General features: G+C 37.0%; 1 protein-coding gene across 1 annotated transcript; it reads right to left on the bottom strand.

Annotated features, from left to right (window-relative positions):
• Positions 1–821: 821 nt before the first annotated feature.
• LOC146146369 (uncharacterized) lies at positions 822–13,478 on the bottom strand. Its single transcript, XM_083390064.1, has 7 exons — positions 13,153–13,478; positions 11,108–11,255; positions 7,450–7,549; positions 5,246–5,509; positions 2,980–3,175; positions 2,642–2,796; positions 822–1,204 (listed from the first exon to the last, which is right to left on the bottom strand). The coding sequence occupies exons 1-7, from the start codon at positions 13,411–13,413 to the stop codon at positions 832–834; spliced, it is 1,497 nt and encodes a 498-aa protein (XP_083246190.1). The 5' UTR covers positions 13,414–13,478; the 3' UTR covers positions 822–831.
• Positions 13,479–13,757: the final 279 nt, after the last annotated feature.

Genomic DNA, 13,757 nt, shown 5'->3' on the forward strand with positions numbered 1-13,757 from the left:
GCTTACAGGCCTGTGTCGCTTTATTTTTACCTTGTTGCCGACTATTTTACACACGGGCTCGTCCAACTACGAACAAAAGTAGGAAAAGGGTAATGCAATAATGTACAAAACGTAAAGTATGCGATACTGCAGATGTTTCTAACAGAAGGGCAGTTTGTTCTATAGGTGAGTGTTTGTCAACCACTTGGTCTCAACCAAAAAAAGGGTTCGCCGTTAGATGTGGTAGGGTTGCTGACCGCTGTGGTTTTACATTGTTCCCATTAAGATAGGTTAAACAAGATTTCTCCACACTTAAAAAATGTGGAATTAATACGAGACATGGCTCATACTCACTAAATCCGCATTCATTATTGTTATTGTTTTCATTGTGTTAATTTTAAGCTTTTAATAAGTTGAGTTAAGAGAATATGATCGTCAAAGCTTCGCTGTTATTCATAGGCATGTTATTTCGGCGCGAAACAAAGATGGAGAAATACTGCTGCAGTTTTCAAGTCAGTTGTTTGTTCTAGATATGTGAATACCAAAGATAAAAAGATTGTCATTTTCAGGCGGTTTAATTCACTCGTATGGCAAAAATTTGGTTTCGACTCAGAATCTAAAAAACGCCGTTGGACAGAGTAGCGTATTTGAGTAAACTGAACTTAGGTTTAAGCTACAATTAGAACACACATTCAATTCACAATTTAGATTAGAATTAGAACTAAAACACAAGCAATTCACAAACTAGATCAGACTCAGAATTACCACAACACCGCTGAAATTCGTCGAACTGGGCAAACTCGAAAAATTAGCATATCTAGTTTCTTAAGTCAGGCTTAGAACGGAACATTCTTAATCCGTTGTAGAGTAGACGCTCAAAATAAGCGCGGATAGGGAGGTTTTCACCCCTGGAAGGCACTTGATGAGTATGAAGGGGCAGATGTAGCAGTACACGAAGGGACAAAGCAGACAGATGTTAAGGGCAGCCATGTTGAGGGCCAGATCCCTGTACAGCATGTCCACAGTCAGAATAGCCATGGTTGGAGCCGTGCAAAGCGCGAAGAACACAGTCAGCCAAATGACGTAACGAAGACTGAACGAGGACGAACGAGTGCTGCGCAGGTGCTCCATCATGCGGTGGCGGTTTGGCGCGCCGAAGGCCGCTTTGAGGCGCATCGTAGAACCGCCTGAACTCTCCGAAGCGGTGCGAGCGTACTGGGAGCTTCTAGAAAGTTCCAAAGAGTTTTTTAATCGTATTTTATCAGATCAGAAAGGTATCAGAAAATAACACCATTTTTTCCTATAATTTGTTTATTTTTTCCCTTATATATTTTTGTGTTTTCAAATGACGTTCTGTATTTTAGTTATACAATGAGGTATAGTCCAAATTAACATCAACATCCAAGCAAGTCAAGTCCAAGTTATGTCATTTGGATTAAACCTTAATGTTAAACTGTAAACATTGGTAAACGCTTTGCAATAAGAGAATTATTTCGCATTATTAATATCAAAAAAATACCAAATAACAAGCAACATTTTTTTCATACTTTATTGTACTTAACTTCTTCAAACTGTATTACTTTAAACCTCAGTTTTAATTGAAGTCCAAGTCAGGATATTTGTCAAAAAGACTTATATAAAGTCACCTTACTTTGCACAAAAAATAAGTCATTTGGAGATATTAAATTAAGCGTACTTCAGTTAAGTCAATCACGTAAGTTTTGGCAATACTGGCATTATTTAAAAAAACTCAATGGCCCCTATATGCATGAGCAGTAAAAGCTGCCTATCAAAATCAAGCAGTTATCGGAATAGAAAATTGATTCTTTGTCAGGCAGGCATTGGCGAGTTCAGTCTGATTCATCTTTCAAACACCAGCATGAAGCGAACTTGTTTTACTGCGGAAGTCTTTCGTCGCCTCAAGAAAATTGATTAGGGATGGGTGGATGTGATGTTGGTATGCGCTAAACTGACATGTCGATCAATCACTGCTGCAAGTAAACACCTGGCACTGCAGTCCTAGAGGAAGTGGTCAATTAAGCAAATGACAAGGAACTAGCTTAACTTGTCTGGTTTTATCTTAACTTGGCACGGGAAGAAGTTTTTGAAAGCTTAAAGTTTAGACGGTACAGACACGTTGAAAATGACAAATAAAAATTGACACGAAGGTTTAGGGCGTTATTATCGAACTTAACTTCTCAGCCTGATGTGAGACCAGTGATAAAATAAAGAACACGTAATCCATGGAAAATGTTATCCTCCTTTCGTTTGGTCTAGGTAATTTATAATTTTTTTATCCAACATTGTTCAATATCTAGTGTTGTATTTTTTGTATTTTCAATATCCAGTGACTTACATATAAGTCATGTAAGTGATGTAGGTAATATTACGGCTGCTATACATTAATGTAGTTTTACTACGTTTGGACAGTTTTTGCTCTTTGAATGTTTTTTTAATAATCACGTTAACACTCAGTCAGTTGCTGTTCAATACGGTTTGCTAACATTATAATTTGTGTTCGTTACGGCAGTTTATATTAGTTTATAATGGCAATAGCTAAGCAAAAAGTTAAAACTTTCCCACTTTATAATTTTCGGCTGGCTACGTCACTGCTGAAAACATCTCTAGCCACCATGGTAGGTAACAGAGTTCCTCGACTCACCTTCCAACGCAGCCGACCACACAAAGACTCTGACTCTGTTCGTTCGTGTTATGAAGATACACGCCACTGTCACGTGACTTGTCGCTATTCATCCTCTTATCGTCGTGTGACGTAACAATGGCTCTCCCCGGTTCCAGCGGATCCTTGCAATCGACCTGAAACAATACATGACGTAATAAGAATATGAAAGCCCATACAGAAGTAGGTTAGGTATGATTTTGAACGTTTCGAATAAATCTTTATTAATGTTCCACGTCAATCTGCTACAATGTTGAAAATGAATAAAGAGTTATTCGAAATGTTTTTTTACACGGCTTTTCACGTTCAAGCACACTTACGTGACATTCGCTGGCGAATACGTCATCTTTCCCGAGTTCGTCGCTGAGATGAAGACCACTTTCATCCCGATCCCTGGCTTTATCGTGATGCTGTCCTCCCTCTGTTCCAGCTCCTACTTCACGGGACTCCCGCTGGATCCTCATGGACTGGGTTGAGTTGCAGCGTGTCCACATGCTGGTGACTTGATGTAGAGACCTGGAAGTTGTAAAATGTTGAGAACCGTTTCAACTAAAACTTACTTCTAATTGTACACAACTAAGCCATGAAATACCAAAGGATATTATACTGTGATCCTGCTAACCACATTCCGGTGACTTGATGCAGAGACTTGAGGCGGACCGTAAGAAAGCTGTGTAAAACGATTGGAGTTGTTTTGAGTAAAATTTGCTGATTGGCAATTATACACAACTAAGAGATTGAATCCACAAGGGTATATACTGTGATCTTGTCCAGTTATCCGCATGCTGGTTATTTGATTTAGAGACCTAAGGCGGAGATTTATTGTACTGATGTCCTGGCCTATAAAGATGGTATTAATAAATTAAAGAAACTGCAGTAAAATACTTGGAACCGCGCTCTTAATTGTACATAATTAAGTCATGGAATTTGTGATCTTCTGTCCACATGCTCGTGACTTGATGTAGAGGCCTAAGGCGGAGGATGATAGTATTGAGTCCTGGCCTATAAAGATGGTTTTAATAAATTAAAGAAACTGCTGTAAAATGCTTGGAACCGTGCTCTTAATTGCACATAATTAAGTCATGGAATTTGTGATCTTCTGTCCACATGCTCGTGACTTGATGCAAAGACCTATGGGAGAATTACAGCTATAGACAAACTTCTGCAATACATTTTAAAGTGGCTTCATTTTGGGCCGATAATAGCGATATGTTAGTGTTAGGTAATTTAAATAACTAGGTCCAACTTGCTCATTAGTAATTAGTTCCACAAGGGTATATCTACTGTGATTTGACCCTGCTATACACATGCTGGTGACTTAATGCAGAGACTTAGAGAAAATTTGAACAACGTAAACTGTTGTAACACACTTTATAACAGAAAAACAGGACTGTGGATTCGGGACTCGGGACTCGACGGAGTCGGTTTGTATTGCTGGAGTCGGACTCGGGACTCGAGTAAGATCACGTAAAACTACCCAGTTAGATGTGCGCATGCGTGCTACCAAATTTAAACACTGTTTTCACCGCAAACTGTAAATTGTAAAGGTAGAATAGGAAATGGTGGATATTTTCCACCATGTAGTGTGAGTGGATGGACTTTATAACACCCTTGAGTGGACCTAAGACGGATAGTAAGAATTATAAAATTGATTCTTGGTTGCTGGTTTAAAATTGCGATAAAAATAAAACGTTTTAGGCGTTGTTAAAATACCAAGCGTAATAATATTTGTATTTAGTATAGGTCTAAGTCTAACATGTTGCGTTTTGTGTTATTTGTTTGGTTGAGTTGCTCATAATCGGAATAATTTACCCATTGTAACAGTTTAACGTTTACTTTTTATGACCTGGACTTGACTTGTAATTTATTCAAAATAACTTGACATAAGTTGTTTTACAAATTACTTGACTGGGACTTAAGTCATTGCAAAATGACTTGTTTACAGCACTGGTTAGGATTATTGTGTGAAGTCCTTGGTTTTAAGCGTTTTAAAAAGACCAAGCATAATACACAAACGCGATATTGCCTAGAAACTAACACGTTCGCTCTTCTTAGCATCTCACCTGCGCAAGAATATTTTGTTTTTTCACTTTATATTTTGTTCAAATTGGATTTAATTTCACTAATGCATAGTATTTTAAATTTTTCGTTGAAATATTTGTACCAATTTTATGAGATCAAATTGGTCATTTTTTTAATACTTTTCCGCATAACCATTGTATTTAGGGTGTTATATACTTGAAAGATTTTGAATACTACTAGTGGTATGTGTATAACACGACACAGGTTGAGAAACACTGTCGTAATCCAACATTATTATGACGTTTAGCTCACCCCCCTGTTTCTTATTACTATTATGGGACAAAAAGTATTACTACTTATGGCAACTTTTCTAACCCCGAAAAGACAGCTGTTATCGTTTTATTGCTGCTTGAATGTACAAATGCCCTTGAGTGTTATCACGGAGTAATATTTAGTCACGATGATGTAACACAAACCCAACAACAATGAAATATTTACCGGGCATGGTTTGTTTCCGCTATGAACGAGTGTGAAACTCACCCACTGGTCCTTGTTACGTCTCACCTGCGCAAGAAGAACACAATCGCGATGAGACAGCAAGCCCACGAGATGACGACCACAGCTAGCCACGAGTTTGCCATCGGTGGGAAGGCACGAGAGCACTTGTGGTGGTGGGGAAGGTAAATATGCTGGGAGGGGAAACACTGGCTGAGACACTGACAAACTTCCCGGCAACTCCAACCAACAACAGGGATGACAACGTATATGATCGGAACTACCCAGAGAACGGCGATCATAACGTAGGACCGTTGACGCCGCGTAAGAAGCCTAAAAAATAGAAATACATTTTTTTAAATTTAAAAATGAAGATTAATTTAAAATTGAACACGATTTTATTTTTTATTTTTCGCGTTTGGATCGTTGTCGTGAGGAGCCTAAAAAACTACAGTTACAGTTTTCTTTTCGCGAATTACATTTAAATTAAACAAGCGTGGATTTTTTATTCAAAGCGTTCTGATAAAAAAACACATTTTCTATTTTTCATTTTTTCAAAAGCTCACGAAAAAGATGTTTGTTTTAGCGTTAGATATTTAATGTAAATAACCTTGGATTTTTTTTTGCAAATGAAATATCGTTTTTTTCGCCGTTCACTTTAATCAAATTAAATTTCTTTTGAAGCGTTCTGATAAAAATTAAGTTGTTTTTATTTTTTTGCGTTCCACATTTAATGTAAACACGCATGGATTTATTTTGAGCGTTTAAGATCTAGTTTAAAGAGCTACTAAGCACATAGGATTTGTCTCGCAAAGGTGCGTACTGTGTAAGGCCTGAAAAAGTTGTTTTTTGTTATGTTGCGATTTTGACGCCGCGCCAGATGCCTGAGAAAAGAAAGTTTTTCCTATTTTTATTTTTTTCGTTGTACATTTAGTTTAAATTCGCCTTAATTTTTGTTTGCAACATGGTAAGAAGTCACTGTCAACCAAGAAGGTACACATGCGTTGAGACCAAAACAAAAAAGAGATTAATTGGCGCTCTAATTGCATCCGATTGACGCAGACGAATCTCCTAACAAGGAGCGAAAGTCAAAGTGCAAAAACTGCCGCGGATCGCGCGAATTGCTGTCACGGCGGCGTCACATTCAGGAAATCAACGCTTCGCAGGCCCAAAAATAAACGCCTATAGCTCGCAGGTAAATGTCAGACGGCCTTCAGGAAACTGGATTTCTTCTCAATTGAACACAATGCCGTGTCACTCAAATGAAATTATTGACCTGTCGGGACGGTTGGGTTTAATTGCCTTTTGACTTGAGAGTTGTCAACCGCAAAAGGAAATTTCAAGATTATTTTGTTTTTTTGACATTTTTGACGCGAGTTCCAGACAGTCTGGCATCCGGTTGCTACTCCGACAATGTTCGACATATATCTGGACAGCGTGGGAACATATATAGCGTGGGGAATGTCACTCGATTAGTTCTCCCATCCGCCTTGATACACACCTTTAATGGAATGCCTAAGGCGTGATTCGCAACCTTTCATGCCTTACGGAACCCCTCAAAAATAATAAATATATTTTCGGCACCCCATTTGGAATTTGTTTTAGTGAAAATGTCACTATAAATGGAACTGGAACAACACAATCAACTTCCGTTAGAAATGGATGATAGCTTGCGAGCAGGGCGGATTGCTGGTGTTCAACCTGTTCAGTTAAATATAGACGAGGTAGTTTTATCATATCATGAGAAATGGGTGAATGAAATCTGGAGACAATGCTAGGGGTGAACAAAACTAAAAAAGTTTAAGAAGCACTGAAAGGCTTTGGTAACCGTGACCCTTTTATTAAACGTGAGTTTTGCTTTTGCTACCATACCGTGACTTATTTTTGCAAAATATGAAAAAGGGGTGTTTCATTGAGAGATGTTCCTTTGTAGGTGAAATTCAACTTTTAGGTAAACAGTTGCGATAGTAGGCGGTAAGCTTTTTGTGTGAAGTTATATTGGTAAGTTTACTTAACCGAACATAAAAGCGCTTATGAAACACAGGGATTTTTAAGTGACCCTTTTCTTAAACGTAACTTTTGCTTTTTTACAAAAGTATGAACAAGAGGTGCCATTAAGAGCTTATACAAGGGGGCTCTTTCTTCATAAAAGATCGAGAACCACTCAATTTGTGAGTGAAATTCAACTTAGGGAAACAGTTATGATAGTTAGAGGCATCCTTTGTGTGTGCAGTTATATGAATAAGTTAACTTCTAAATACAACAACTCTTACTTCTTTTTCCATCTGCTCGTCTTGTCCTGGTGATTGCGACACCCAGCGGCCGATCGTAGGGTGGAACACGTGCTATGACGTATGCAGTCGATCAGCAAGCCTGCAAATATGTATGCTTAACCGTTAGGAAACCTGGAACAGTAGTAAAATATGACAAAAGTGTTAAACCAACTTCTAATGTAGACGCAGCGAGGAAGTAGGAAAAAAAATGAAATGATCTTGGAACAAGGACTCTTTAAATTTTTCGTAGTGGAATTCAACGTTTTTCGGAAATCTCTATTGCTCCTAACTTGCAACTTTTTGATGTTTTTTTTTTTTGTTTTTCGTTGTATTTTCTTTTCCATTTAAAAAAATTAGCGTTAGAAGTTGGGTTTAAGTAATGGCTACAGGTTTTTCCTTTTTGAGTAATGGGTAAGTTTTTTTTTTCGAGTATTTTCTACGGTTAAGGTTAGAGATGCCCGAAACTTGACAGTTTATTTCGATATTAGATATATTGCCTATATTTAGTTACATAAAGTTGTTAACCAAGATTATTTTCTTATACTTCGTTTATCAACCGATATTATCAAACATCCACAGTAAGGGTGAAGGGTAAACGTTGCTTTGTGTGAATAAAAGTGGTCTAGTAGTTTCCCTATCCTTATATATTTACTTGTGTCTCTTTTACCACGTTTGGTTTACCGGTGTCATTGAACCCTTGAATAGTCGTTCGTACTGCATAAGTTTATAAAATATGTAAAAAACATTCGCCATGCGTCAATAATGTTAAAATGTTATATGTTGGCATGCCCGTTCATTCTACCTAAGTTAATAAGACACGTTACTAAATGTGACTCAGCTTTTGTGTGAAACAAATTAACCAGGCATTTAATAAGCTGAAACACTAGGAAGCAAGGAATCTCCCGTCGAAAATAAAAGGAAAAGAAAGATCCTTGTTTTCGTATCAGAGGATCTAAGACTGTTTATAAAAACAGATTTTATGTAATTTGTTTTTATTTTTGTTTTGATTTTTTTTTAAACACATTTTATGTTTTCTTTTTTTTTTCTTTTTTCTGTTTTCTGTTTTTTTTTGTTTTTTTTAACAGATTTTCTGTTTTCTGTTTTTTTTAATCAGATTTTATGTTTTATCTGTTTTTTCTTGTTTTTTAAACAGATTTTATGTTTTATCTGTTTTTATAAACAGTCTTAGATCATCCAAGTATTTAATCATTGGACTAACCAATTAATTTACCAAGTAATCAATCAACCCACCTGGCAATCAATCTATCAGCGAATTATTGTGAATTTGTGTCAAACGGTAATTATATTGTCGCAGTATTTCCGGTCATATACTTGTCCACAGGTTTCCCTATCGGCTTTGTATTGTTCAATAATTATTTGATAATATTTTATTTTTCTTGCACGAAATAACAGATATACGCCTTCGCTAGTTTTAATATAGCAAATCCCTTTTTTAAGTTTTTAAGTATGTGTTTTTTAATGTCGCTGTCAGTACTACGCAACCTTTTTTCACAGGGCTTAAAAAATTCAACGGCACCCCACATAGAATGAATTTGACCAAAGATAATAAGCGTCCAAGGCAGCTCATAGAAAATAAACATTTACAATAAAGAGGTCCGTGTTTTATGGTCCTTCTAAAATATCTTAAGCCACTTAAATTTGCGAAAATTGCGCTCCCTTACAATAGCGCCCCACGAGGCATACAGTAGGTGGCTTTTAAATGGTGTCCGGAATATGAAACTTGACTTTTGTGCTTAAAGGACAAATATGCCAATCATTTTACAATGGAACTTCCTATAAGTTTCGAGCGTATGGATGGTTTGTATAATGATTGAGATTTATTTAATTGTTAAGAGCAATTGTTGCATATTTTAAACGCGGTTCCGGCGTTGGACGTTACATAGATTTGACAAACATTGTAAATACGGAAAGTTTATAAAGTTACATCTGAATTATTGCTAATGGTCAAAATGCATGCTTGGTGTATTGCATTTTACGTGTTAATTTTACTAAATTATCGAAAATTGTAGGCAAACCCTCCAGACACACTGCGGAAGGAACAACTTCAGGCGACTGAGATTTAAACTTTTATGCGTTTTGAAACTTTTTTTACACCAAGAATTTCATATTATTTAGGTATTATAAATACGGCCTAACATGGCGCAATACTTTGATTGTTTAAAATATATAGCATCGTATAGTTCAGCAACACAATTGCCTTCTGAAATTAGTAAGTTGTTTTTAAATAAGTACTCATCATAGGTTCCAAAACAACTTTACAACTATTCTGCATTCAAAAAAAGTTCTGCAAACGTGCATGGACGCTTGATGACAACGCCATTCGCAAGTTAATTATTTGAAGGCTCAATGCTGCCGAACGCTTATGACCCTTACACGCAGGAAATAGGAAATGAGGCATACCCTCTATACTCTACAAACCCCGCCTGGTGTGTAGCTAACAGCTTGTAGCTAAAAAACAGGTTTCACAAAAATGTGGGCGTGCAAAAACCTGATTTAGTTTAAGCTATTTTCAAAGTAACACATACGTCGCGAAATCTATATTTCCACTAAGTTGCCTTGCGTTAGACTGTCAGAGTATGTCATTTGTTTCAAAGGATATAATAGTTAATTGACGCGGCAAATCAGTGATGTGTTTTTAGTTTAAGATTAACCAGTAAAAATACAAATTACATTTAACTAAACGGTAAACCCCGAAATCGTCTCGATTTGACACCAAACGTTTTTGCTGACCTTGGGGCTCTTTGAATAAAGAAATAAAATTAAAAAACAGTTTCAACGTGAATGGATGTTGTAACTGGGAATCAAATAAACATGTTTCATTTGGTTCCTATTGCTTATGACGTGACTGTTAAAGCGTGAATTTGCTTATTGTTTGCGTCTACATAAGCCCGCTATACGCTGTTGGCCACCAACTAGCATAACAGGATTCCCAAACTTTCGATTCAGCCGTTTTTGCTAAAGGCCAGTAACGCGACAAACAGAAATCGTAAACTTTGCGTTGACTACTGCAGTCGGCGACCCAACCTAATCAAACAGCGGCCCAAAACCTCTCGGTTAAAGAAAGTACATTCACATCGCAAATTACAGGGGTGGCCAGTTTAATTTGGTTGGAATTTTAAGTTGGATTGCCGACTGCAGTAGTTTCATGGTTGGATTTATTAAGATTAGTTCTCAATATATTCGCATGTTGCTTCTTCACATTTCTCATATTGAGAAGAAATCTTCCCGAAACCAATCTGAATAAATCTAACCATGTAGATTGGAAGCTACTGCGGTCTACGACCCAACGAAAACAAACGGCAACCCAATTTCGGGTGCCGACTCATGGGTCAGAAACCCTGGGCTAACCGATGTTTTCGCGCATGATTAAGGTGTTTATGTGGGATTTGCAACAGCTAACCAGTCGTGTTTTTTTGTCTAATAAAAATCGTAAATGCGACGAATAGAAGCTTAAACCAGAACTTTATCCAGCGCACGCTATTGGCGTTGTAAACATTTTGCCAATTTCAATGCGATACAACTTGACTTGGGTTTCTGTGTAATCCACCATGAGGGCTCGCGTTAGTTTTTTTATAAGTGGGTCGCTAGAACATAAAGGTTGGGAACCATTGGTTTAAAAAGCACTGAACCGACTAACCGATGTTTCCGCACATGATGACGAACATCCCGCACAGGAAGGACTTCCTGAATGCCCACCATCTGCTCGATTCCTCCTGGATCAATCCTCTTCTTCCTGGATCGGGATCATTCGGGAGACCGCCAAAGTGGAAATAGAGACTCAACACCTGAAACAAATAATAAATCTTGAAAACATATTACTCCATGAAAAATGTATTTGGATTTATTGTTTTAGAAAACTACACCAATTAATAATGGTTTTGTGGTTCAGCGTATAAATAATAAAATAAAAGTAGTGAAGTTCTTATTCCTGGGCGTTTCGTAGGTCCAAAAAAAGTTTTTAAAAGCGTCACAAGAAAATATGTTTGAGAACCACTGCCCAGGGCGACGCAAGTCACAGTTTGAAAGGCTCTGACAGTTATTTTTTTTTTGGGGGGGGGGGCACGCGGCTAGACATTCTAAAACATAATTAGATTCGCATGGTAACTATGACAACATAAAAAAACGTATATTAAATTACCTTGGGGAAGCGGGTTAAGTTTATCTTTTATTTCGTTAAAATTTTGTCAATCTTTATTTCAAATAATTCAATTCCCCGACTTTTAGTAGCACCCTAGTTAAATGTTGACAACAAACATTTTGCAAAGGGACATGGCCTTGTGTCCACACCCCGGATTCATAACTAGTAACAATTCGTATCCCGAGCACTTCTACGAATTTTGTCGGGACCACACTTTATGTAATGCGGTAAATAGTATGCCCGTCAATATTTAAAACATCGAATAGTCTGTCAAGATATCTCCTCGCCCTTCAACATACATGACGTAAGTGTTTATTTTATTTTTTTTTAATTTAATTTTTTTTATTTTTTTATTTTTAATAGATTGTATTTTTATTTTATGATTTTTTTTAATATTTTGAATTGTATATTTTATATTTTATTTTCCTTAACTTGTTTCTGCAAGCAAAAATAGATATGGGCCGAAACTTTCTCCACTTTACTTGCCGAAAATATATATTCTCGTATAACTACTACAGGGATTCGTAACCTCCTGCAACCCTGTTCGTACTGAAACAATATTTCCAAACAATATTTTGTGCTTGTAGCGTGTGATATATGGGGACTTCTTCTACTCCACTGATCATATTAAACAAGTTCTGATTAGTACATATTTCATCAGCAAATTACTACACACGGATTCGCAATCCTCTGTTCGCACTCATAGAATATTTTCACAGTTAAATTGGCCTGCTTGGAAAGTGTGAATTTTGCGTTGGTTAGTGGTTCTTATATGAAGGTTTTATCTCGTTTATGATCATCTTAAACATCTTCCAGTTAGTTGAAATTCCATCGGCAAAATATACACACGGATTCGCAACATCTTTGTACGCATACAAACAATATTTTATTGCCTTGTTTCAATATAGGTCAAAAAAAGTAAAAAGTTACTATGCATATCACAGCAAAATTTGACCTGCTATAGGACAGCATGATTTTGTAATTGTAGCGTGTGATATATGGGGATTTTCACTGAATGCTCTAAACATTTTCCGGTTAGCACACATTCTATTAGCAAATTACTATACATGCATTCGCCAAAAAAAATTTTAAACAATATTTCTACAGCAAAATTGGAAAAATGGGCTTGCTTGAGCAGCATGGATTTTGCGTTCGTAGTATTTGATATGTGGGGATTTATAAGTCACCCAAAAAAAAGTTACTATGCATATCACAGCAAAATTTGACCTACTAGGACAGCATGGATTGTGTAATTGCAGCGTGTGATATATGGGGATTTTATCTACTCCACTAAACTCTTTAAACTACTATATGGATTCGCAAACTCCATGTTCGCACCCAAACAATATTTACCAAACTGATATATTGCTCACCCGAATCAACGCCAATTAGAAGTGTCTTGCAGTTCTGTTTTATTGTGGGTTAACAAAAACAATCTTGTTATGCATAACAAAAATTGGCTGCTTGGACATACTACTGCACACATTCGCAAAACATCGCTGTTTGCATTTAAAACAATACTTCTACACTAATATATTGCTCACCTGAACCAACGCCAGTACTGAGAAAAGTACGTTGGCGATTAACGTCGAGCTGACGTAGGCGTAAACGTGGCTCTGACGCACGAGCTTACGTGCCTTGCGTAAGACGGCGGCCAGAACTACGACGTTGATGAGGATTGCGAGCGAGGGAAGTAAGCTGAAGAGAAGGAAGACTGGGGTTTGTCGACTCACACACTTGGGACCCGAGGATGCGTTGAATGATGATGATAATGTTGCTGCTGTTGTTTGGAATCCAGACGCCATTTCTATGACACTTTTTGTTTTAGCTTTAATGTTAGAAATGAATTTAGCGGTTCAAGGACTTTCTATGAAACTGAAATAAAAATACATCGGTTAGGATAATGTTGTTGCTGATGTTGTTTGGAATCCAGGCGTCGCTATTTTTATAGCACTTTTTGTTTTAGCTTTCTATTATAAATGGATTTAACTGTAAAACGAATTTCTATAAGGCTGAAATAAAAAGTCATCAGTCAGGCTGAACATAATGTTGTCATTTGGAATCCAGACACCGCCATTTCTTAGGAGTTTTTTGTGTTTGTTTTAGAATTAAAAATGGATTTAACGATTTAAGGACTTTCTAAAAGGCT

Source organism: Ascidiella aspersa, chromosome 5 (assembly GCF_963924565.1).
Source record: "Ascidiella aspersa chromosome 5, kaAscAspe10.2, whole genome shotgun sequence".
Taxonomy (NCBI): Eukaryota; Metazoa; Chordata; class Ascidiacea; order Phlebobranchia; family Ascidiidae; genus Ascidiella; species Ascidiella aspersa.

What these genes read in the sequence shown, in the direction of transcription:
- LOC146146369 (XM_083390064.1), bottom strand. Translation starts at nt 13,413, where the DNA reads ATGGCGTCTGGATTCCAAACAACAGCAGCAACATTATCATCATCATTC. An exon ending in CATCATGTGCGGAAACATCG is followed by an intron (nt 7,550 to 11,107) that starts GTTAGTCGGTTC and finishes ACATATTTGCAG; the next exon opens with GCTTGCTGATCGACTGCATA. An exon ending in ATTGTGTTCTTCTTGCGCAG is followed by an intron (nt 3,176 to 5,245) that starts GTGAGACGTAAC and finishes TACAACTTCCAG; the next exon opens with GTCTCTACATCAAGTCACCA.